The sequence below is a fragment of the Marmota flaviventris genome, chromosome 6 (assembly GCF_047511675.1).
Source record: "Marmota flaviventris isolate mMarFla1 chromosome 6, mMarFla1.hap1, whole genome shotgun sequence".
NCBI lineage: Eukaryota > Metazoa > Chordata > Mammalia > Rodentia > Sciuridae > Marmota > Marmota flaviventris.
The window spans coordinates 52,551,435-52,574,181 of record NC_092503.1 but is presented as its reverse complement, the minus strand read 5'-3'; the positions used below and the strand labels follow the sequence as shown (position 1 = coordinate 52,574,181).

Below are 22,747 nucleotides of genomic sequence, written 5' to 3'. Positions count from 1 at the left end.
ACAGTTCCATCGAGCCTCTGTACCTTACCTATGGAATCATATTTGCCTGCGGCTGCTCCTTTGCATACCAGCCTTCATTGGTCATTTTGGGACACTATTTCAAGAAGCGTCTTGGACTGGTGAATGGCATTGTCACTGCCGGCAGCAGTGTCTTCACAATTTTGCTGCCTTTGCTTTTAAGGGTTTTGATTGGCAGCGTGGGCCTCTCTGACACACTGAGGGTCCTCTGCATCTTCATGTTTGTTCTCTTTCTGGCTGGCTTTACTTACCGACCTCTTGCTTCCAGTGCCAAAGATAAAGAGAGTGAAAGCAGCAGATTCTCCCTCTTTTCCAGGAGAAAGTTCAGTCCTCCAAAAAAATTTTTCAATTTTGGAATCTTCAAGGTGACTGCTTATGCAGTGTGGGCAGTTGGAATACCACTTGCACTTTTTGGATATTTTGTGCCTTATGTTCACTTGGTGAGTATACATCTTTGGCTCTGCTGCTAACAGATATTATCATTTCACACAGGAAAACTTCTTAAAAGAGCAAGATAGATTAGGTTGAAGTTGTCCTGGTTCTAATTCAGGGACTCTTGAAAGTAGGGTCTCTCAAGATAGGGTCAGCTCATCCATTGGACCATTAAACCAAGTCTGTTTCATGGTGTGCTTTGGTGTATTAAAAAATTCCAAACCCAAACAAACAAAAACAAAAAAGAAGACTAAAATTTTACAGCAATTATATAATCAATATAAAACACATTTGGTAGGTCACTTTTTCTAGAGGTAGCTTCTACCATGCGGCCAGCGCATTGGTTTCATTAATGGGGTTCTTGGCATAAAAATTAACTAGCGAGATCCAAATAAAACACACAGACTCAGTTACCTTTCTCTATGACCAGGTCCGAGACGGCTCCCCTCTCTGGCTTCAACCTCGAACCACCCGTAGGGCAGCAAGGATTACTCAGGGCTAGCAGGAGAGAGAGAGAGCGAGCATGCCAGGGAGTAGACTTTTATTGGGGAACAAGAAATTCAGGGGAGAATTCCATCCAATGAAGGTTGAGGGGGGCCGCACTCCAAGCTCAGGGTCAGTGATTGGCCCCCGGGGTCAGTGGTCAGTCACACCCCCACACGGACTGGTTCTCTCATCAGGAGAGGGCCGGGAAAGCTCCGACACAGATTAGTCACAGCGCCTCAGACCCAAACTGGGAGTCTCCCAGTCACGTGTGAGAATGGCTCTCCATAGTAGCTTGCTAATCGTATCGGGGGACATAGCTCATGTAATGATTTTGCCAACATTAATAAATTATTTTTACCAGAAGAGTGTAGAAATTAGAAGATGTGCAAAAAAGCCAATGAATTTGACATGAAGCATTATACTCACTTGTGGGACACTTGGAAAATGGGAATTCTATTCAGAGGAGTATTTGAGAAACATTAAGCAAGTTGTAAATGAGGGAAGAGAGCTAGAGTTTCGTTGGAAATTAGAATTTCAAGTGCTCAAGCAGATTATAATGTTTATGTTTATTTCAAAGCAAAATTTAGCCTTTTAATACTAAAACAAGAATAAGCAGTGTTGAAAATATTTTCCCTTGGCAAAATTTGCTTGAAAGTGCTTAGTATGTTTCTTTCTTTTTTTCTTACTGTTTGTGGTTGAAAGGTATTTGCAGATCTACATAGATGATAAATGATAAACAAATTGACACTAGCTTCAAATTTTTTATTCTGTGTATGTACTACATTTGTGAACTTGGGTCTTTTCTAGCTTGTATTCTACTACATAGTGGATGATGAGTTACACTATGTTAGAGATACTATTTGTATCAGGAGGTGGTAAATCAGATGGTGTGTGGAACATAAAGGGTTGTTAACTCTGTTAATAAACTTTGCCTTTTCCCCTTGCTCTTCTCTTTCCAGGCACGATTTCTTAAAAAACACTGACATTTGTCATTTGGAATTTTCTCTTTATTACACTGTTTTGGCATTGAAAGCCACTTTATAGTGGAAATACCAGACTACTAAATAAATGCCTTGCAGGCTATTTAAATCTTGTCTTTGGTGGATGCACTGAGTGTATTACTTTGTTATAATTGAAGGTTTGGATTATGGGTACTTAACCCTGGCTTCATGGAATGGGATGACAGTTTGTTTCCTTAGATGAGGAAAAGATATTCGAATCCTTCCAAAGATGAGTAGATCATGTTCAATTCATATTAAGTCCTATATTGACCTTTGAAGGTGACACACATGAACATATATGAACTTGTTCTGAAGGAGCATAAAACCTAGTAAATATAATAACAATAACTGTAATGATTTATAGGACACTTTTACATACATCCTCTTCTTCAGTCTTCACAGCAAGGCAATGTGTGTATCCTCATTTCATGGATGGGGAGACTAAGGTGCTAAAAGATTAAATATACCCAACGTCACAGAAACAGTGACTGATGGTTATTAGTGTGGTACTTTTAGGTAAAAGGCAGTATTATAGAGTGGGCTAAAAGTGAAGATTCTGAAGTAAGACAGATTTGGACTTAAATCTTGGTTTTTGTCCCTAACTAGTTGTATAATTTTTGGCATCCTCTCTAAGCATATTTCCTCATCTACAAAATAGAGATAAACTCAGTTTTACAGAGTTGCTATGAGGATTAGAAAAAAATATATGTGAAATATCTATCCTAGTTCTGGCATAAAAATGGGAGTTTTTAAAATGTAAGACAATATGATTGCCAGTCAAGTGGTTTTAAAGGAAGGTATAGAAGATTCAGAGGAGAAAGATGATTGCCATTTGGAAAAGTAGTTAGAAAAGCTTCATAGCATTGGAGTTGGGCCATGAGCATGAGGTCTTATGTTACAACTGGATCTTTTATCTATTTGGGACTTAATTTTTCAATTTAGGTCTTTGAAGTGCTCTCATGCTTTGTTATAAATTCTGTGATTTTTACCTGCTAGGCTGTATATGATGATTTGAGAGAGACTGTACATGCTTGTTCTCAAAGTACTGTTGGATATTTTGTCTTTTTGTAGTTGACTTTTAAAAACAAAGACTCATTGATTCCTGGAAGCTGTCAAATGACCTCTCTTTTAGGCTTACCCACTTATAATCTCATTGTAAGGGTACGGTTCAGTTTTGGTAAGGTCTAACTTTCTAAACAACCATTCCTAGTAGCATTTGCTTCCAATTTTTTTTGTGAGTTGCCCATTTGCTTGAGTGTTGTGTCTTCTGGGCTGACTTCTTATAGCTCCTATTTATCCTTCACCTCACTTCCAGGAGCGTGAGAGTCTCATGGTTTTTCTCCTATCTCCCCATCACTCCTTCTCAGTTTCTTTGCTGGCTCCTTCTTTTCCCCCCACCCACTGAATATCAGCATGTCTTAGGATTGCTCCTTGTTGTTTGTTTTTTTTGTTTTTGTTTTTTGTTATGCCACTGGTAGCTTTATCCAGTCTCTTGAGTTCAAACATCATATATATATATATATATACACATACATACATACATACATACATACACACACCAGAGACTCCAGACTTATATTTCTAGCCTAAACCTCTCCTGATTTTTTTCACTAGAGTTGTATATCCAACGGCTTACCTAATATCTCCACTTGGATGACTGCTAGGTGTTTCAGACTTAACATATCCAACCCTAAAGTCCTGAATATACCATCCAAAACTTCATCTCCCTCAGCCATCTTCCTCTCAGAAGACGGTATTCCATCCTTCTAGTTGGCCAGGCCCCAAACCTTGGAGTCATCCTTAGCTCCTCTTTCTTGCATTCCATAACCCTGATCCAGTCAGAAAGTCTTGGTGACCTTCCTTTCAGATCCATATCCAGGATTTGGCCACCTCTCACGATTCTACCTACCAGTGCCTTGGTCCAGGCCACTCTCCCCTCTCCTGGGGATCCTCTAGTAGCCTCCTATCTGGGCTCCCTTTCCTTCCCTGTCCCCTGCAGTCTGTTCTCCATAAAGAAGCCTCAGACACTCTTTTCAAGCATGTCCCTCTGCTCAGAGTTCTTCAGTGGAAATGAGGAAATCCTCAGGGTTTTTCTTTCTTTTTTTTTTTTTTTTTGGTGATTCCGAGGATCAAACCCAGGGCACTGTGGAAACAAGGCAAGCACTTTACCAACTGAGCTATATCCCCAGCCTGACGGAAACCCTCAGTTTTAGAGTAAAAACTAATGTCCTTAGAGTGATCCACAAGGTCCTCCATGATCTCTCTGATTTCCTATCTTATCCAGGTCTCTCTTGCTCACTGAGCTCCTGCTCCTCATCCTGCTCCTTGTCTTCTAATTAGGCTCTCCCTGACCATCTCATTAAAACTCCTCCTCCTTCTCTCTTCCTCTCAGCATTCCCAAACCCCTTCACATATCTTTTTTTTCCTTTCATAGCACTTCTAACATTTATAATTTATTTATAATGACTATTGATTTCTGTCTTCGTGTGTGTGTGTGTGTGTGTGTATAAAATCTACAATGAGGGGAAGAAGCTCTATTTTGTTCAGTGATAGACCTAGCACATAGAAGGTGCTCAAATATTTGTTCAATGACTAAATATATTATAAATAAGCCTAAAATAACAAATATAGGTGGTATTTATTTTCTCACCATTTTATTTTATTTTAATTAAAATTTTGTTTTTGAGACATGGTCTTGCTAAGTTGTTTAGGGCTTTGTTAAGTTGCTGGGGCTGGCCTCAAACTTGTGATCTTCCTGCCTCAGCTTTCAAGTCACTGGGATGACAGGTGTGCACTACCATGCCCAGCTGTATCTCAGCATTTTAATCTTTGAACTCATGGTGTAATTATTTTTTTTACATTTTGTTCTTACAGGACATGATAGTATATTCATGTTCATCCAACATTTAACAATTTTTTTTTTATTGTTGGTTGTTCAAAACATTACATAGTTCTTGATATATCATATTTCACACTTTGCTTCAAGTGGGTTATGAACTCCCATTTTTAGCCCATATACAGATTGCAGAATCACATCAGTTACACATCCATTGATTTACATATTGCCATACTAGTGTCTGTTGTGTTCTGCTGCCTTTCCTATCCTCTACTATCCCCCCTCCCCTCCCCTCTTCTCTCTCTACCCCCTCTACTGTCCTTCATTTCTCCCCCTTGTATTATTTTTCCCTTTCCCCTCATTTCCTCTTGTATGTTCTTTTGTATAACCCTGAGGGTCTCCTTCCATTTCCATGCAATTTCCCTTTTCAACATTTAACAATTAAGCTCAAATCAGCAAACCTCAGAATAATCAAGTAATCACTAATGCTGTCTGTTGATGGGAAGGGACAGTTGATGTGTTTTGCAATGACCCACAGCTTTATATGCCAATGCTGAAATTATAATATGAATAGAAGTTACTATTTCTTTGAAGCAACCGAGTCTTTGGTGGTGTGTATGAGAAGAACAGGATGCAGGACTTAAAGCCACAGTCTGACCTCAGGCCTGCATGTCTTGGTGAAGCACTGAACAGAGGGCCACATCAGGCAGATGGTGATAAGTGCCTAAGAATGACAATGGTGATGTGACTTTTCTCAGTGACACCAAATGCTCCATCCTCGTATGAGAATGATGATTTTGTTTTAGTTGTCTTCACATCTCTGAAGTGCTGCTCACCTTGAAAATCAGCTATTTACTATCTGTATTCTTTGACTCTATAACATATCATTGGGTTGAATTTTAATTGTTAAGCTTTAAACCTGCATAATTCTCTATCAAGTAGATCATAGAATCATTTGTTGAAATCTGTGATATTGTGTTAATTAGCTTGTTTTTTTTAATGGCTTCATATTATCTTTAATGAGGACCTTAATGCAAATTATTCATGAGGAAGTACATTATTACTGGGTTTTTAATTTATTTTACATATATTTATTTCATATATATAATATATATTTGTGTTTTTTTGTTATTTTTTATTTAATTTTTTTATTAGTTGCTCAAAACATTACAATGATCTTGACATATCATACATTTGATTCAAATGGGGTACGTAATCTTATTTTTCCACATGTACAGATTGCAGGATCACATTGGTTATACAGCCACATTTATATGTAGGACCATACTAGTGTCTATTGTATTCTGCTGCCCTTCCTATCCCTCCCTCCCCTCCCCACCCCTCCCATCACCTCTTTCTACCCAATCTACTGTGACATGTTTCTCTCTCTTTTTTATTCCCCCTCACACCATCTTATATGTAATTTTGCATAACAATGAGAGTCTCCTACCATCTTCCGTGCAATTCCCCTTCTCTCTCCCATTCCCATGCATCTCTTGATTAATGGTAATCTTCTTCTCATGCTCTTCCTCCCTACTCTGTTTTGAGTCACTCCCCTTATATCAAAGAAGACATTCTGCATTTGTTTTTTAGGGATTGGCTAGCTTCACTTAGCATAATCTGCTCTAATGCCATCCATTTCCTTGCAAATGTCATGAGTTTGTTATTTTTTAGTGCTGAGTAATATTCCATTGTATATAAATGCCACATTTTTTTTATCCATTCATGTATTGAAGGGCATCTGGGTTGGTTCCACAGTCTAGCTATTGTGAATTGTGCTGAATTAGCTTGTTTTTTAAAGGAAAAAAATCTGATAAAATATAAGTGGGTTGGCTTTGTGACAGATAGTTCTCAAAAGAAACTTTGATAGCTAAACTGTGGAACCAACCTAGATGCCCTTCAACAGAAGAATGGATAAAGAAAATGTGGTACATATAAACAATGGAATATTACTCAGCCTTAAAGAAGGATGAAATTATGGCATTTTCAGGTAAATGAATAGAACTAGAGAATATCATGCTAAGTGAAAGAAGCCAATCCCCAAAATCCAAAGTCTGAATGCTTTCTTTGATAAGCAGATGCTGATCCATAGTGGGGACGGGGTAGGGAAGAATGAAGAAACTTGGATTCTTTAGAAGGGAGTGAGGGGAGAGGAGGGACTGTGATGATAGGAAGGACAGTAGAATGAGATAGACATTATTATTCATGTATGACTACACTACTGGTGTGACTCTGCACCATGAACATCCAGAGGAATGAGAAGTTGTGCTCCATTTGTGAACAATATGTCAAAATGCATTCTACTGTCATGTATAACTCATTAAAACAAATTTTAAAAAAAATTTAAAAATTAGTTCAATACTCTTAGAGAAAATCCATTTCCCTTTGTAATATATTCCTTATGTAATAAAACTGGAGAGGGTGGGGGGAGAAACTTAAAGCTGGTAGAGAGATCCTATTTACCTGTGTAAGATTAATGGCAGATCACTTGTTTGCTACCATGGCAATTAAGTGGACTCCAAGTTCACTTGTTACTGAAAAGTTGCATTTTAAACTAGAAATGAACTTTTGAGGCAGACACACCAATAAATGGGGCATGTAGTACCTTAAAAGATATTTTTTAGCTTTGCATAATGCCAAATGCTGTTAGTAGTCAACACTGCAAATGTAGCCTAGAAACTCCCCAAGCCAGAGTCCCTGTGTTCACTCTGTGGTCTCAGCAGAAATACTGCTCCAGCCCTGCTCAGGTGCTAAGCCATGCATATAAGAATAGCAAACAAATGTTCCTCCCTTCATGGCTTTGTTAGAGGGAGATTCAGGTAACATTTGCCAAGAATGGATTATGTATTAAGCATTTTCACAAAATCTCACAAACCACCACAAAGATGAATATAATAAGTATAATAAATAACAGAGTTAAGGAAGTGATTCCTTGTGCTTGTTCACGTTCACTCATTGACTTATGCTCAGAGCTAGATTTGCACATGTCTCAGACACATGGTAAATCCCATGTTCTTTTTATGAAGGAGTCTGCTGATGGTTCAGCAGACTAATTGTATAACTAATTGGAACCAATTGCTTCATCTAGTCAACTCAGAGATGGAAGGGGATGCTGCTATTTTCAGCCATAGTGGCCCTAGCAAATTTGCCTTGCAAATTTCTCTTCAGTTCTTTCAAAACTAAGAACAGAGGCAATGCTGAGCTGTCCCAGCACTCAGCATACTTTACAGCTAGGAAAACCAGCTCTTGTTGTGATGTAATGGGAATAAGAGGATATCATGTGACCTTATTTCCAGTCTCCACATGTTCTCTTTTGATCTCTAGTGCATTGTTCCTAAGAGAACATTGTGGCCATACAAAGTTAGTTTTCATAATCTGTGGCAAGTGGAACATAGGCCATATAGAGTTTTATGTTCAATTATGTTTTCTATAATAAATGTTGAGCATAGCCGAATAAAATATACAGATTTATAGCGAATACATACTGTATATGATTAACATAAAGACTATGTTTTTCTTCAATTTTTAGAGTCATATGGAAACTCTGAGGCCACTGATGAATCATTAGTCTCCCGAGAGGGCCCTAAGGAGTTGGAACATAGGAAACTATTTCTTCCCTCTTGTTAATACAGAAGTCTCTTGGTTTTGTTTTGTATTTAAGTATCTCAGGCTTTGTTTGATAAAATATAGCATGTTTTTGAATGATACCTAATTTCATTTGTAATATGGATACTTACTTATTCCTCAAATCCTTATAGTAGTATTAAAGTTTGTTCCAGTTTGAGGAACCTAAATTATACTAATGAGTAAAGGTCCTTTTATGATTTTTATATCAAGTGAAAATGAATTGTGCAATGGAGGAATAGAAATAGAAATCTTAATTTGAAGCAGCTTGCCTTTAAAACTATACTTTGACATTGGCTTTTGCCTGACTTACCAGGTAGCTCTGTGACATAGAGTTGTCTGATCCATCAAGAGTACATTTGTGCTGGTTTAACCTCATCTCCAATTTCAGGGCATCTTTTGGAGAAGCTCTGATAATCACTCTGAGGATTATGGGACATAAGGGAAACCCGCCTTGCTATGTAGTTGTGCTGTCGGGAAGAGTCAGATACCCAAAGAAAATGCAAGGGTTGCATATCCCTGGCTGCCCATGTTGCAGTCTGTTTTCCCTTATGCCTTTCTCCCTTGTCCTCCCTGTTGTGCCCATCTGCCTTCCCACCCATCTCTAACCACTGGCAGCTCTTTTGTAACCACAAAGTCTATATTCCCCCATAACACATTGGAAAAAAGTATGATTTGGAGGTGCAGAATTGTAAACATGGACAGTTAGGCAATCTAGCTGTCTTTGTAGCCATGCCAGATTGAACTGATTCTTGGCATAGCATGGCAAGAACAGCTGCAGCAGCCAGGTTTTGGAACACAGTTTAAGATTCTGCATGTTCATTGTCAGTGCCATGGAGCAAGGGTTTACTTCAAACCACAAGTTTATTTTAAACAGAAGTTTATTGTGTTCCCGCATTTTTATTAACATTTGGCTCACAAGAAGCTCCCACAAACAGTCTTTCTCATTGAAGTCTCAGGACTACCCTGTGAAATAGGCAGCATCGTTGCTTCCTTTTCTCAGGAGAGGAACCAGGGGTGGTAAGACTAGCTCAGTGTTGCAGGGCTGATACAAGGGTTTAAGCGGGGTCTTCTTAAGAGAGTGATTTTTAAGTAAAATATTTAAATGCTAGGAATGTGTTACAGTAACTTAAAAGATGAAAAAGATCGTACAGGTCATTTAATTAGTTTAATTATATATATATATATATATATATATATATATATATATATATATATATATATATATATATATTTTCCCCCTTAATCTTTATTTATTTATTTATTTATGTTGTGCTGAGGATCGAACCCAGTGCCTCAGGCATGCAAGGCAAGCGCTCAACCACTGAGCTACAACCCCAGCCCACATATATATTTTTTAAACAGGAGAAGAAACTAAGGTGTAGAAAATTTAACTGCTTGCCAAAAGCCACATAGTTATAAAAGTGGTAGGACCAGGTGTAACATCCAAGAATATCTGAGGAAAATAAATAGAAGCTTATTATGGCCAAAACTGTAAATGTGTGCATTGTAGAAATGGAATTATTAGAGGAATAAAATTGTTTGCTCATTTAACCCTGGTCCACGTAATCAGGAGGTTGCGACAAGAGTCCAGTTCTTCTTTAAGAATTGCCAATAGCAACTGCAAATTGTCATTCTTTGGATATATTTGGAGCTCAGGGTCAAGGTTGTTTTGTGGCAATCTTTCCCCAAGAATGCAAGCCTTATAGTAGTATCCTTTTAAACTAAAGTTCACTGCATATTGGGCTGGAACTATTTCTCTTCACTCTAAGGTTCTGATAGGAGCAAAGTTTTGGGGTCTGTTACATTTCAGCCTTGTGGACGATGGTTGCAGAGGTTTGGGTACATTTTTTTTTTAAGAGAGAAAGAGAGAGAGAATATGAATTATTTTTTTAATATTTATTTTTTAGTTTTCGGCGGACACAACATCTTTGTTTGTATGTGGTGCTGAGGATCGAACCCAGGCCACACGCATGCCAGGCGAGCGCGCTACCACTTGAGCCACATCCCCAGCCCTTGGGTACATTTTTTATTGATTGAAAATTTGTTATATATTAGAAGAATTGCCATACCAGTCTTCTCTGCATTGCAACCAGATTAAAAGAGCTAAACTTAAAATTTTAATTTTGTTTTTGGCCTAGAGGTAAAGCTTACATTTGCTTTTTTCTCCTTCTCCCTTTCTTTTTTCCCTTCTTTGTATTCTTGGTTTTAGTTTATTCTTCTATTATCAATTAACTCTACGGAATGTTTTGGTATTCTGAATAAAAGCTAATACATTGCTTTTTTATTAATATTTTCTATTTTTCATTCAAAAGTAGGCTTATTAGAGTATTTATAGTTTTCTAATCTAACTATTTACCCATTGTGCTTCATGAACAGTGTACTCTCATACCCTTTAAATACATTCCTTTAATTTTTTTATCATGTCGTCTAGAAACATTTCATTTCATTCATTCATTACCTTTCCAATAAACTTTCCCAAAAGACAGAAGGGTTATTTACTTCACACATACTTTTCCTGATTGAACTCTTACCGTACCTTTTATGAGGGAAGCAGTGCTAATACTGGTTCTTCCATTAATAGATAAGAACCTTGAGGTCCAAAGAGGTTTAACTTTGCTATGGAGGTGGAAGTACTATTAGAATAGACTTAGAGTAGATTTAGATTTTCAGTTCTGTCACATTTTATGTTCTTGCCTATGTGTTTCTTCCTCTATTATAACTTAGTTGAGCAGATTCAAGATCTGTTCACTTGACATATACTCACTGAGTACCTGTAGTACGCCATGAACATTCTAGGTATGGGGATGCACTGGTGAGGACAAGTGTGGTTTCTCTCACGGAAATCAGTAAGTAAACAAGGTCATTTTCAAATAGTGATATTTTCTTTGAAAACAAAATGGGTTAGAAGGTGACAATGATAGTCAACTTTAGTTTGGGCAGTCAGGGACAGCCTCTGAGGAGGTGACTGTAAACATATTCTGTGTGCGAAGAGCTAATTTAATTAGGTACTTAGAAGACAAAAAAGATAGCTTCCTATTGTCCTTGGGAAGCTTATAACAGAATTTCTCTGGTCTATCTTTTTTTTTTTTTTTTAAATATTTATTTTTTAGTTTTCGGCGGACACAACATCTTTGTTTGTATGTGGTGCTGAGGATCGAACCCGGGCCGCACGCATGCCAGGCAAGCGCGCCACCGCTCAAGCCACATCCCCAGAGGCCAGTCAACAGTTGACTTTTTTATCCAGCTTATTTTTATCTGATTTATTATATTAAAATCTGCTTGTTGAGAATGAAAATTCTTGCATACTTTGCTGTAGGACCCAAGCATTGTTTGTTTTTTTTGTTTTCCCACATACTGTAACTACTTAACTTTTCTAAAAATATACTGGTATTGCTCAGTTCTCATGTGGTTGTTAAGTGAATGATTGGACATCTCTCTTTCACTTCGTCTCCACTTCCAGATTTTTTTTTCAGTGGTGTCTATGCTTTTCTTGCTTTTCTAACCTTGCATTTATTTCCCTTCAGATCTCAACATCTGCTGCAAATTGACTATTCAGGTTAGTGAACATTTGCCCATTTTTCAGTTTTACACCATAGGCAGTATTCACCAGCATTCCCCTACTGAAATGAATAAGGATTTTTACTTCTCTGGCCACTTGTGACTCATTAATGGTGAAGTTAAATATTTACAGAACACTCTCATCAAAACAAGCTGTTATTTTTTAAAAAAGAATTTTTTAAAAATAATATGCTAGCATAGGAACATTGCAGGAAGAGAAAACATAATTAATAAACGAGAAAGCTAGAAAACCGATCCCTTACAAATAAATTAAAGCAGAACTGCTGATTTTAGTGAGGAAGCAAGTTTGTCATGTGTTACAAATTATAGTTAGCCAAAAACAAGTATTTATAGATCACTCAACAGTTTTTAGAAATGATGCACGTTTTGCTCAGGCATGAAAATTATCCCTAGAAGGTAGGCCCCAACCTCTAAAAAATTTAAAATTGGTGGAGGAGAAAGAAATCAATAAAAAAGTTTTAAATACCCAATTTTAACTTAAATCAAGAAACTGCAGTAATGTTTTTTTGTTAGGCCCTTTATACTGTGTAATATATTCAGTGGAAGTATGGGAAAGGCTGGTGAAAACTGTGGATTTATTTACAAAATACTTTGGAGAGTTTTTTGTGGAAGTGTCTGTACACCTCAGGAAATACTAAAGAAGAAACAGGTAAGGGAGAGTGGACCTCCACACGATTAGGGGCAGCATCTCTTCTTCATTATTTCAGACCCAGTACCAAACATGTGCCTGGTGCTCAATGTATATATGTATGTATGTATGTATATGTATAATTTATTTATTTATTTAGTACTGAGGATTGAACCAGGGGTTAGCCACTGAACCACATCCCCAGCCCTTTTTTATATTTTATTTTGAGACAGGGTCTCACTAAGTTGCTTAGGGTCTCACCAAGTTGCTGCTTTAGCCTCCCAAGTTGCTAGGATTACAAACATGCGCTACCATGCCCGGCTCTGCATATTTTTTGACTGATTTCAGATTGGGCTTTTAGGCTGCTTAAGCTGCTAAAGTACAAGGTCTACTAATTGCTGTACTCGTGACCACTTTTACATTTTAACAGTACTTTTAAGTTCTTCAAGTACTTTTTTCTTTGCTCTTCAACATATAAAACCCTGAAGGCAACAAAATTTTTATCTCCATTTACAGAGAAAGGAGTCATGCAAATATAGTTAGGATAGGGTAAGATTTTAAAAGTTATCAGAAATAAAAGAGACTTTAAGATGATATAGACTAGTTTCAATGTGGAGTATATTTAACAATATGTAAATGGTGGCAAGAGGTCCACAGTCCTGCTGAGGTGAAATAGTCCCCCTATTCATTGTACCTTCTCCCTGAAGAGTTGGGCATCTGAGGGTGACCATAGCCCAGCAAATAGGATGACAAATGCCCAAGCCCATCTCAACCCAAGAACACATCTGTGGAATTTAAAATGCTGCCATTTATTAATAATCAAATTTTATGATTCATTATAATATCCTTAACATAAATCAAGTGTCCTTGTCCCTATTTAATCATTACCTCAGTTTATGAACACATGGTTTTCTTTAGTATGTTCTTCATCCAGGGCTTTTCACAGTGTAAGGCTTGTCCTTGCCAGCTTTTCCTCAAAGGAAAGTTCTTAGCTTCCTATTGATGCCTTAAGCTTTAACTGTTGTTCTCTGCCAGGTATCTCCTTGTCCCCCTGTGTAACCCTCAGAGCCTGCTCAGAATCCTGGGATTGGAATTGCCCAGGATTAGAAGTTACCTGATGCCCTTCCCTTCCCTTCCAATGAGGTGCTTTTTAAGCTCTGCATTGCTTTCACCTTCATAGCCACCCTGTAATGTTCCATCGCTTCCTTTTCTCTTCTGGGGGGGAAAAATCCTAAATAAAAAAAAAAAACCTACGTACACATGATCTTTTAAAAATCAGTAGTGTTCTACCCCACTTGGAATGAGAATAAGAAAAGGGGTAATTAGGATAGATAGTCTCAGAGATATGTTGAAATGACAATAGTAGAAGGAAAACTGATCTAGGCCTAATCCTAACAATTTTTAATCTTTAGTCAGGTAAAAAAAAAAAATTGAATTTGAGGATACACTAGGAAGAGATCCAGCAGTTGGTTGGCTCTTGGGATTAATAGAAAAGATCGACTCTATGTGCCTAACCAAGACTGGAGGGGAGAGGTAGATAGGGAGACTGGCAAAGTATCTTTCTAGCCAACAACACTACCTTGAATCTTAGGAAAGGTTTAAAAAAGGTAGAATTTTCATGAAGGATTCAGTTTTTCTTTACTTTGGAAGAAAGGGCAAAATTAAGCTGAATGAGAACTAATGCCCTAATTTTTTTGTTTTTCCCTCAAAAATCAGAAAAATCAGCTGAGCGTGGTGGCGCACACCTGTAATCCCAGGGGCTTGGGAGGCAGAAGTAGGAGGATCACAAGTTCCAAGCCAACCTCAGCAAAAGTGAGGCGCTAAGCAACTCAGTGAGACCCTGTCTCTAAATAAAATACAAAATATGGCTGGGGATGTGGCTCAGTGATTGAGTACCTCTGAGTTCAATCCCCAGTACCCCCACTCACCATCCAAAAAGATTTTCAGAAAAATCAACTGGGCATATTGGTGCACTTCTATAATCCCAGCTGCTTAGGAGACTAAGACAAGAATACTACAAGTTTAAGGCCAGCCTCAGTAACAATGAGACCCTGTCTCAAAAAATAAAAAGGGCTGGGTATGTGGCTCAGTGTGTTAAGCACCCCCGGTTCAATCCCTAGTACCAAAAAAAAAAAAAAAAAAAAAAAAAAACAGAGTCAAGAGTAAGTTTAAAGAGCATACTCCTCTCCTCCTTTCCTTTAAAATAAATGCAAAACATGGAAACCCCTGTTGCCTCAAAAGAGCATCAATCACAAACAGAAGTCATGTCTTCTAAGACTTTACAACCACTTTGTATTTTCAAAGTGCCCTACTGATGTCTTGATGCTAGTTGCTTATGCAGGGAGGCTGCAGACCAAGGCTGAACCCTGGTGCCATCCTTAGGATCACTGAAGCAGCAGTCCTGTCCCACTTCTTCACAGACAGGCTCTGTTTTCATTCAAATCCATTGTGTTCATGTAAACTATCCAGGAACTGGGGACTTGAGAGTGGTGGATCTGGTGTACCAGGAATGAGATTCCAAGGAAAAACATTTTAGAATCAAATCCAGATTTAGGTGGAATGAATAAAATTTAAGCTGAATTTAAGGTGTTTAACAGGTTAAATACCTTTCATCACTCAGGAAGAAACAATATTCTTTTGGTAACTTTAAAAATATGTGCACAGAAATTGACAGGATCACTAAGTGATTTCAAGTTGCCTAAAAATTCTAGAGGTTTCTTTTCTTTATTTTTTATTTGTTCTTTTTAGTTATACATGACAGTAGGATAGGAATTTATTTTCTATTTTAAGATAAATTCTACCCTAAAATTTTAACAGGGTTATTGAAACTGGCATCTAAATCCAAGTTGAGTATGATTGATAATTCCCCTAGAACATTTTGCTAAATTTGATCTTATCTAAAAGATGCAGTGTCAAGGATGTTTTACTTATTTATCTTAATCCATGGAAATTTATTTTTAAGAAACCAGAAAGGGGGAAAAATAACAAAGGCTTTTAAAGACTTTAGTATTAGAAAATATTTTCAAAATTTTATCAAGGCTTTTCAAATCATCCATCATCTTTTCTGCACTCTTCTTTTTCTACTCCTTCTTGGCTGTTAAAATAATCTTTATTCCAGAAACTTTTTATTTCTCAATCCTGAACTTTTCATGTCTTAACAGTACCATTGTCATTTTCAACACCGTGGAAACCCATTTTAATGAGATGGAAAGTCTGGCTGTTTAAAAAAACAAACAGAACCAGCTACTGCTGCCTCCTAGAGTCCTGTTAGACCAAAGTTCTGCTCTCCACCATTGGCCTTTGAGAAGGTAGTACACACCTCTGCCTCAACTTCAATTACAAGAAATATGTCATGTGAAAACAGACACTGGGCTGCCTAGAGATGTTGGTCCTTACAGATGTTGGCAAGCAAAGAAATTTCTCCTTCAAGTGCATCTTAGAGATGTTTTAGTCTCAAAGCACAGTTGACCAGATTTAACTAACTAAAATGACATTTTAGGTTTATCTGATCCATGATTATCTATCAATGGTCACTGAAACATTTCAATGTTTTGGTGTAAATGGTTTAATTTTATGTACCCAAATTTCTGGAGTCAGTTTTCATTGACTCACTTGGCTTCCTGATACACAGTGCTTGTGCAAAACTTCTAAGGAGCTGGGCATGGTGGCACACACCTGTAATCCCAACAACTCTGGAGGCTGAGACAGGAAGATTGCAAGTTTGAGGCCAGCCTCAGCAACTTAGTGAGGCCTAAGCATCTTAGTAAGATCCAGTCTCAAGAAATAAAAAGGGCCAGAGATGTGGCTCTGTTGACACAGTATCCCTGAGTTCAATCCCCAGTACCAAAACAAAAAACAAAAACACAATAACAAAAAAGAAAACCCTTCCTGATTAATGACCCACTGGTTTTAATTTACTTTCTTTTCTTTTCTTTCTTTTTTTTAAAGCAAAAATAGAGAAAACAATAGTTGTTTTAAAAAGAAAAAAAAAGCAAACCAGGCTCTCTCATTCCATTGGGAAGATCTGTTAGTCCAACTTTGAAGTCAAAGGGTAGTGTTGAGTTTTTATTTGTAACAAATTCTGAGATTATCCATTAACCACTCCAGCAGACTTTCTACTCCCTTTCAAACATATATCTTTCTTTCTTTTTTTCTCTTTAAAGAGGCCAGGTTCTTTTCTTTGAGTTTACCTTTTTAAAAAAAGTGTACCTACGAAAAGAGGTGTCCCACCATTTGCGTGAGTTGGAGATAGAGTTATGGAGTAGCTTTTCAAATGTTAGATGACTGTATTCTCAGAAATTACTCTATGCTACACGCAAATGAGATGCAACAAGCTGAAGTTGATAATCTCTGATGTGAACAACAATGAGTAGAAGTGCTGTGAACTTAATGTCCCTATTGGAAAGTAAGAAGTTGAAATCAGTTTGAATACCTTAATCACAGAGTATATTATATGGCACTTACTAGCACATTTTGGGTGTACCTTGTAAACCTAAAAGATACAAATCTCCTCCTTCTCCCAAAGAGTGTATTCTCCTAGACACAAAGCCAGTGCACATGCCTACCCATCCTCCACCCCTCGGTACTGTGAGGATATCTACCTGAACAGGAAGGGCAGACAGATAATCAGGGAATTAATATTTATTTATTTTTTTTTTTAGTTTTTTTTTTTTGGCAGACACAACATCTTTGTTTGTATGTGGTGCTGAGGATCGAACCCGGGCCGCACGCATGCCAGGCGAGCTCGCTACTGCTTGAGCCACATCCCCAGCCCTAATCAGGGAATTAAAATAATCACAAACAAGGACAAATGGGTGATTAAAATCTTTTTTATCTTTCAAAGAGAATAGTTAACAGCAGCAACAGTGAATGGGACAATTTCGCCCTCAGTCTATTGTAATGCTCCATTTCACCTGTCTTTGCTGGAATTTCCTGGTCACCTAACACTTCCTTTGTTAACCCTTTGTACTAAGTCAGCTGTCACTTCACGTCCGCTGTCAGAAATTAAGTTATTTTTGTTGTAAGAGTCTCCAGGATTTCTTCCCTTTTCTTCTTTAACTATATTTCCCTCAAGATGTGTAGTCTAACTTACATATATTGAAGTTTTGACATATTGCTTATGCAATATATCACGTAAGTATTACATAAAAGAGATACAGCAAAAAAGTACGCATTCCCTTAAGTGAGAGTTGGAGGAATAATGTGGCTAGTGACCATGATGTATGGCCAAATAATCTTAGAAAACAGTACAGAAGATAATACTGGACCTTTTGGATCAGTGATATCTTTGCTTTGCAAATGTGTACTGCCACTGGGTTTTACTACATAGGTTGTACTATGGGCATTCCTTTAACCTCCCTCATGGTCTTGAGTTCCAGAGGATCTCGCCTTGGATTCCCAGTGGAAGAACACTATCTGATGTCTCCAACTGTTTTGTCTATGGCTCCTTTATAGGAGAGTGGTGGAAAAGAGAGAAGCTAGGGCAGAGGCCATTCCAGTGAGATAGTTGCTTTCATAGGTTGCTGTCTCTGACCTCTCAAAAATGGGATCTAGCTCAGGGCTGTAGTGAAGAAAGAGGAACTTAGCTTTTATTGCCTTGTCAGAAACACCTCATTTATACAGAGAGGTGTACCACCATTTACTTGAGTTGAAGATATTAAATGAGATGGAAATATATGTAACTAATTTGTCTTGTCTTCTTTCCTGCATGGATATAGAATGATTATATATCCTCGATATGAGTTCTTGGTTATCTTTGGATAGCAAAAACCAAATAGGGTTTCATACAATCTGTAAATGGTTTCTATGGTCAGCAAAAGCTGTTGTTGCTTGAATGATGGAACAATGTTTCAGGAGCAGGCAGGTTGTCAGTCAGCTAGACTTTCTTCATCCCTTAAGAGGTGTGCCACCCAGGATTAAACAAATGTTTAAGAACATAAATAAAAGACTAATTCCTGCCCTGAAGACACCCTCACATTCAAATAAAGTTAACTTTATTGTTTACTTTTTGGTGTTGGGGATTGAACCCAGGGCCTAGTGGATGCTAAGGATAACCTCTACCCCTGAATTATACCCCCACCCTCCAAAGTTAACTTTAAACAACTTCTCTAAAAAATATTATCCCCTGCACAGAAAGTAGACTCTAATGTAAGTTTGGATTCATTTAAAATGTTAGGTTAAACAACCAAAAGTTAGATTAAATATAAAAATAAGCTGTCCAATATTTTCATGTCTACCCACATGACTCTGTTGGAAATACCAGTTGTGCCTAGTGTCATGTGTTCTGCTAAACATCATGCATGCCAGTGTCCAGAGGATGAAAGATAGGTACATGGGAAGCCCAGGCCCAAGTGGAACGAACACACCAGGCCTTGGTATAGCTGCCTTGGGGGAAAGGATCTCTAGGACCCTGAGATCCAGCACCAGGAGAGTCTGCTCCTCCATCCCTCCAGATTGCCTCACTTATTGACCAAAGAAACTTAGTACAGATTTTGATAGGAGGTAGGGAGGGAGTATAAGTAGTTGAAGTTCTTGCTTGATTTAAATGACAATGACAAGAGCAACACAGTTTAATGAAGTAAGGCCCTTTGTAGTTCTCACTTAAGCATAATTTGAATTTACCTCATTCACCCTTTTTCAAAAGATCCCAAACATTCCACCTTATTTTTTTTTTTTAAGATTACAAAATAGAGTATAGGGTAAGGGTGGAAAAAAAAATCACTAACAAAGAAGAATAGCAATTTGGTAAACACATGTTCTTAGTTTCATCAAAAGAATGACTGGTAATTTTGGTCTATTGTCTCTTTAAAAGTTAAAAATATGAAAAGTACTTAAAGATAGGAAAGCCAGGCACAGTGGTGCATGCCTATAATCCCAGCTACTTGAGGATCACAAGTTCAAGGCCAGTGTGGGCAACTTAGGGAGACAACTTAGGGAGAAATAAAAAGGACTGGGGATGTAGTGCCATAGTAGAGCACTTGCTTGGCATGTACAAGGTCCTATATTTGATCCCCACAACCACACACACACACACACACACACACACACACACAAAGTTACAATATATTTTATCGCTACCTGACTTGAAGTAGTACACTAGAGTCTGGATTCAAATTCCAAGTAAAGCCAATTAATACACAATAATGCATGATCAGGTCATTCATTTTCCCTCAGAACTCAGTGGAAATCTGATCTCCTTCAACTTTTCTAAAAGTTTGAAGAAACCTTGGTCAGCAGCTCTTATCTTTTCAGCCACAAGTGGATTTCTTTAAAAATCAATGCAAGTCATATTGTACTTTTAAGTTTTCTAGTAGCCACATTAAAAAAAATGTAATTAATGTTTATAACATATTTTACTTAACCATATAACCAGAACATTACTTTAACAGGAAATCATTATTAAAATTTTTTGAGATTATGCATTTTTTCCCCTACTGATGTCTAATTCCTCCATGTGCTTTTCACTTTAACAGAGGAATTGAGAACAATTAAGGATGATTGTCAGGTTTCTACCATGGTTACGGGAGCCAATAATAGTCAAGTTAAATACAGGGTTGGGGGCAGTGAGCAGCATGACTCCAAGTGCCTTTGATACAAGCTGTTGGATGTCTGTTAGTCTACTTTGACATGGAAGAGTTGTATTGAGTGAAAAGCTATAAGGCTGGGTAGTAACACAGAATACTTATGGTACCAAATGATAACTTTAAGCAATAGTGATGTTAGAAAGTCTTTCTCTCTCTCTCTCTCTTTTTAAATCTCATGAATGATGTGACTGATTGGTTGTGTGATGGGAATCAAACCCAGGGAATCATGCATGTTAGGTAAGCACTTTACCACTGAGCTAGGGTAGAGAATTAAGAACACATTAGCATGTTTAAGTGGCATTGTGAATAAACCTGTCCTGGGCCTGATGGGATTAGGGCTGGGATCAAAGCTGGCCTAATGCAGTTTGCAGACATGTTTTGTTTGGCTTTTATAGGGTTGGATCACACAGTGTTCTAAATTTTAGTTAGGTGCCAACATTTCCACAGAAAATCCAGATTTCTGACTTTTTAATAAAAGGGGGCTGGGAGGTAGACTTGGCAACATTGCTGCTAATAATCCACTGAAGCATATGCCTTTCCTCTCCAATGAATCTGTTTTACTTCTTTATGTTTGTCTGGGACTTCTAGGCCAAGTATCAGTAGGTAATAAAGGTACAAAGATAAATTAGTGGCAGATTATAGAGGGCTTTGAATACCAAACCAAGAAGTACAAAATGTAGGTAGCAGGCAGCCTTTGAATAAGGGATTGACAAGATTAAACCCGTATTTAGAAGGATTTTTCTGGACCAGTGTGAAAATTGAGACATTAGAGAACCGTTACCAATTTTGAAAGGGGACAAAAAAAATGAGATGGTGTGGGAATACACAAATTAACTTTTAAAACATGCAAAGTGGGGTGGGAGGGGGATAAAAATCAAAATAGAAGCATCTCAAGGAGAGAGACATCATCTAGAAAGGCTGCATGGGAGCTACCTGGGCCATTGAGGTGGGTGGAATATTTGCTTGCAGAGTTCCCAAATTTAGGCCAGTGTTTGGTGTAAGGGACAGTGAATGTAGGGACATTCCAAATAGTCTTGCTGTCTGTGGCACCGAGATCATTGTCACACTGTTCTAAGTGGACTGTGATTAAGGGAAAATATCTTCCCCTCACCCCCTTTTTCCACTTTTAGACCACTTGACCCCCAAAAGATCCTTTTATCAAAAATGGGCTAAAATTAGAGCTGGGGTTGTAACTCAGTGGTAGAAGGCTTACCCTAGTATGTACTATGTTCAATCCCCAGTACTGCAAAATAAAAAAGACTAAAGTTAATAGTCTGATAACTATTAACCATGTGCCAGAGAGGTTCTAAGTTGTTTGTTTACAGTACCAGGATTCAAACCAGGGCTTCATGAATGCTAGGCAAGTACCCTGCCACTGAACTAAACCCCTAGTGCTCTAAGTTCTTTTATTTAATCCTCTTAAACACCCTTCAAATAGGTACTATTGCTATCTCCATTTAATACACTTAGGAAACTGGAAACTGAGACCCTAAAAGTTAAGAACTTACCCCAAATCACTCTGAAGGATGGGACCAGGACTTGAACCCAGACTTGAACTCTGACTTTCCAGAGGCTTAAATGTTTTAACCACTCTATGAAACTGTTCTTGTATCTGTTTTAGTGCTATACAAACAGACAACTAGGGAAACTTATGCTTTCATCCAGGAAGCTCTGTCATAACTAATTTCAGGTGTATCAGTTTGATTCATGTCCCCTACAAAAAATAAAATTCCACAATTGACTTTCTTTCAGGGGGCAGATAATATGCTGAGTCCTTGGGTAACCTTGAGAAAACAAGAGTATGTGGTACATTCAAAGATCTGTTCTCTTCTTTGAATGGCTCAATACTAGCTTATAAAGTATGTGCTGGTAACCCTTAACAGGAACAACAAAATTCTTACAAGAACTCATTTCTTTTTTGTGTAGGTGTTGTGGTGCTGGGGATTGAAGCCAGGATTTTGTGTACATTAGGCAAGCATTTTGTACTGAACTACATCCCCAGCTCTATTTTTTTTTAATCAAGCCAAATCATACTAGATTTTCTTCATTGTTTTTAATGAAAATTTATCACAGAATAAATATTTTAATTGGGAAGGGAGTGAGAATCCATAACAGAGAAGGCACATGTTTGATGCAAAGCCTCAATCCTTGTTAACTTTTCCTACCATATTTAGTGTGGTTTCTTTCTCCTTGGTCTACAGCTGAAACACGTGAATGAAAGATTTCAAGATGAAAAACACAAAGAGGTGGTTCTCATGTGCATTGGCATCACTTCTGGAGTTGGGCGACTTCTCTTTGGCCGGATTGCAGATTATGTACCTGGTGTGAAGAAGGTTTATCTACAGGTACTTTCTTTTCTTTCACCCCTAATTTATTCCTATTGCCTGGTAGCTCATTAAATGAATGTAAATTTTAAAATTCTATAAAAAGAAAAAAAAAACTTTCTAGACATAACTTCCACAGGCAGTTTTTCAAGGACAATACCAGTCAAGATTGAATTTGGACAACATGAGAAGTTGGCAATCAAACAATTTTCTTTGTTTTGTCAGGGAATTCT

At 37.7% G+C, this 22,747-nt stretch overlaps 1 protein-coding gene across 1 annotated transcript in view; it reads left to right on the top strand.

Annotated features, from left to right (window-relative positions):
• The window catches only part of Slc16a10 (solute carrier family 16 member 10), a 120,039-nt gene that overhangs the window by 85,150 nt on the left and 12,142 nt on the right, over positions 1 to 22,747 (top strand). Inside the window, exons 3-4 of the mRNA XM_027928269.2 lie at positions 5 to 458; positions 22,392 to 22,535. Of these exons, the coding sequence (XP_027784070.2) occupies positions 5 to 458; positions 22,392 to 22,535 (598 nt within the window). The remainder of the gene's footprint in view (positions 1 to 4; positions 459 to 22,391; positions 22,536 to 22,747) is intronic.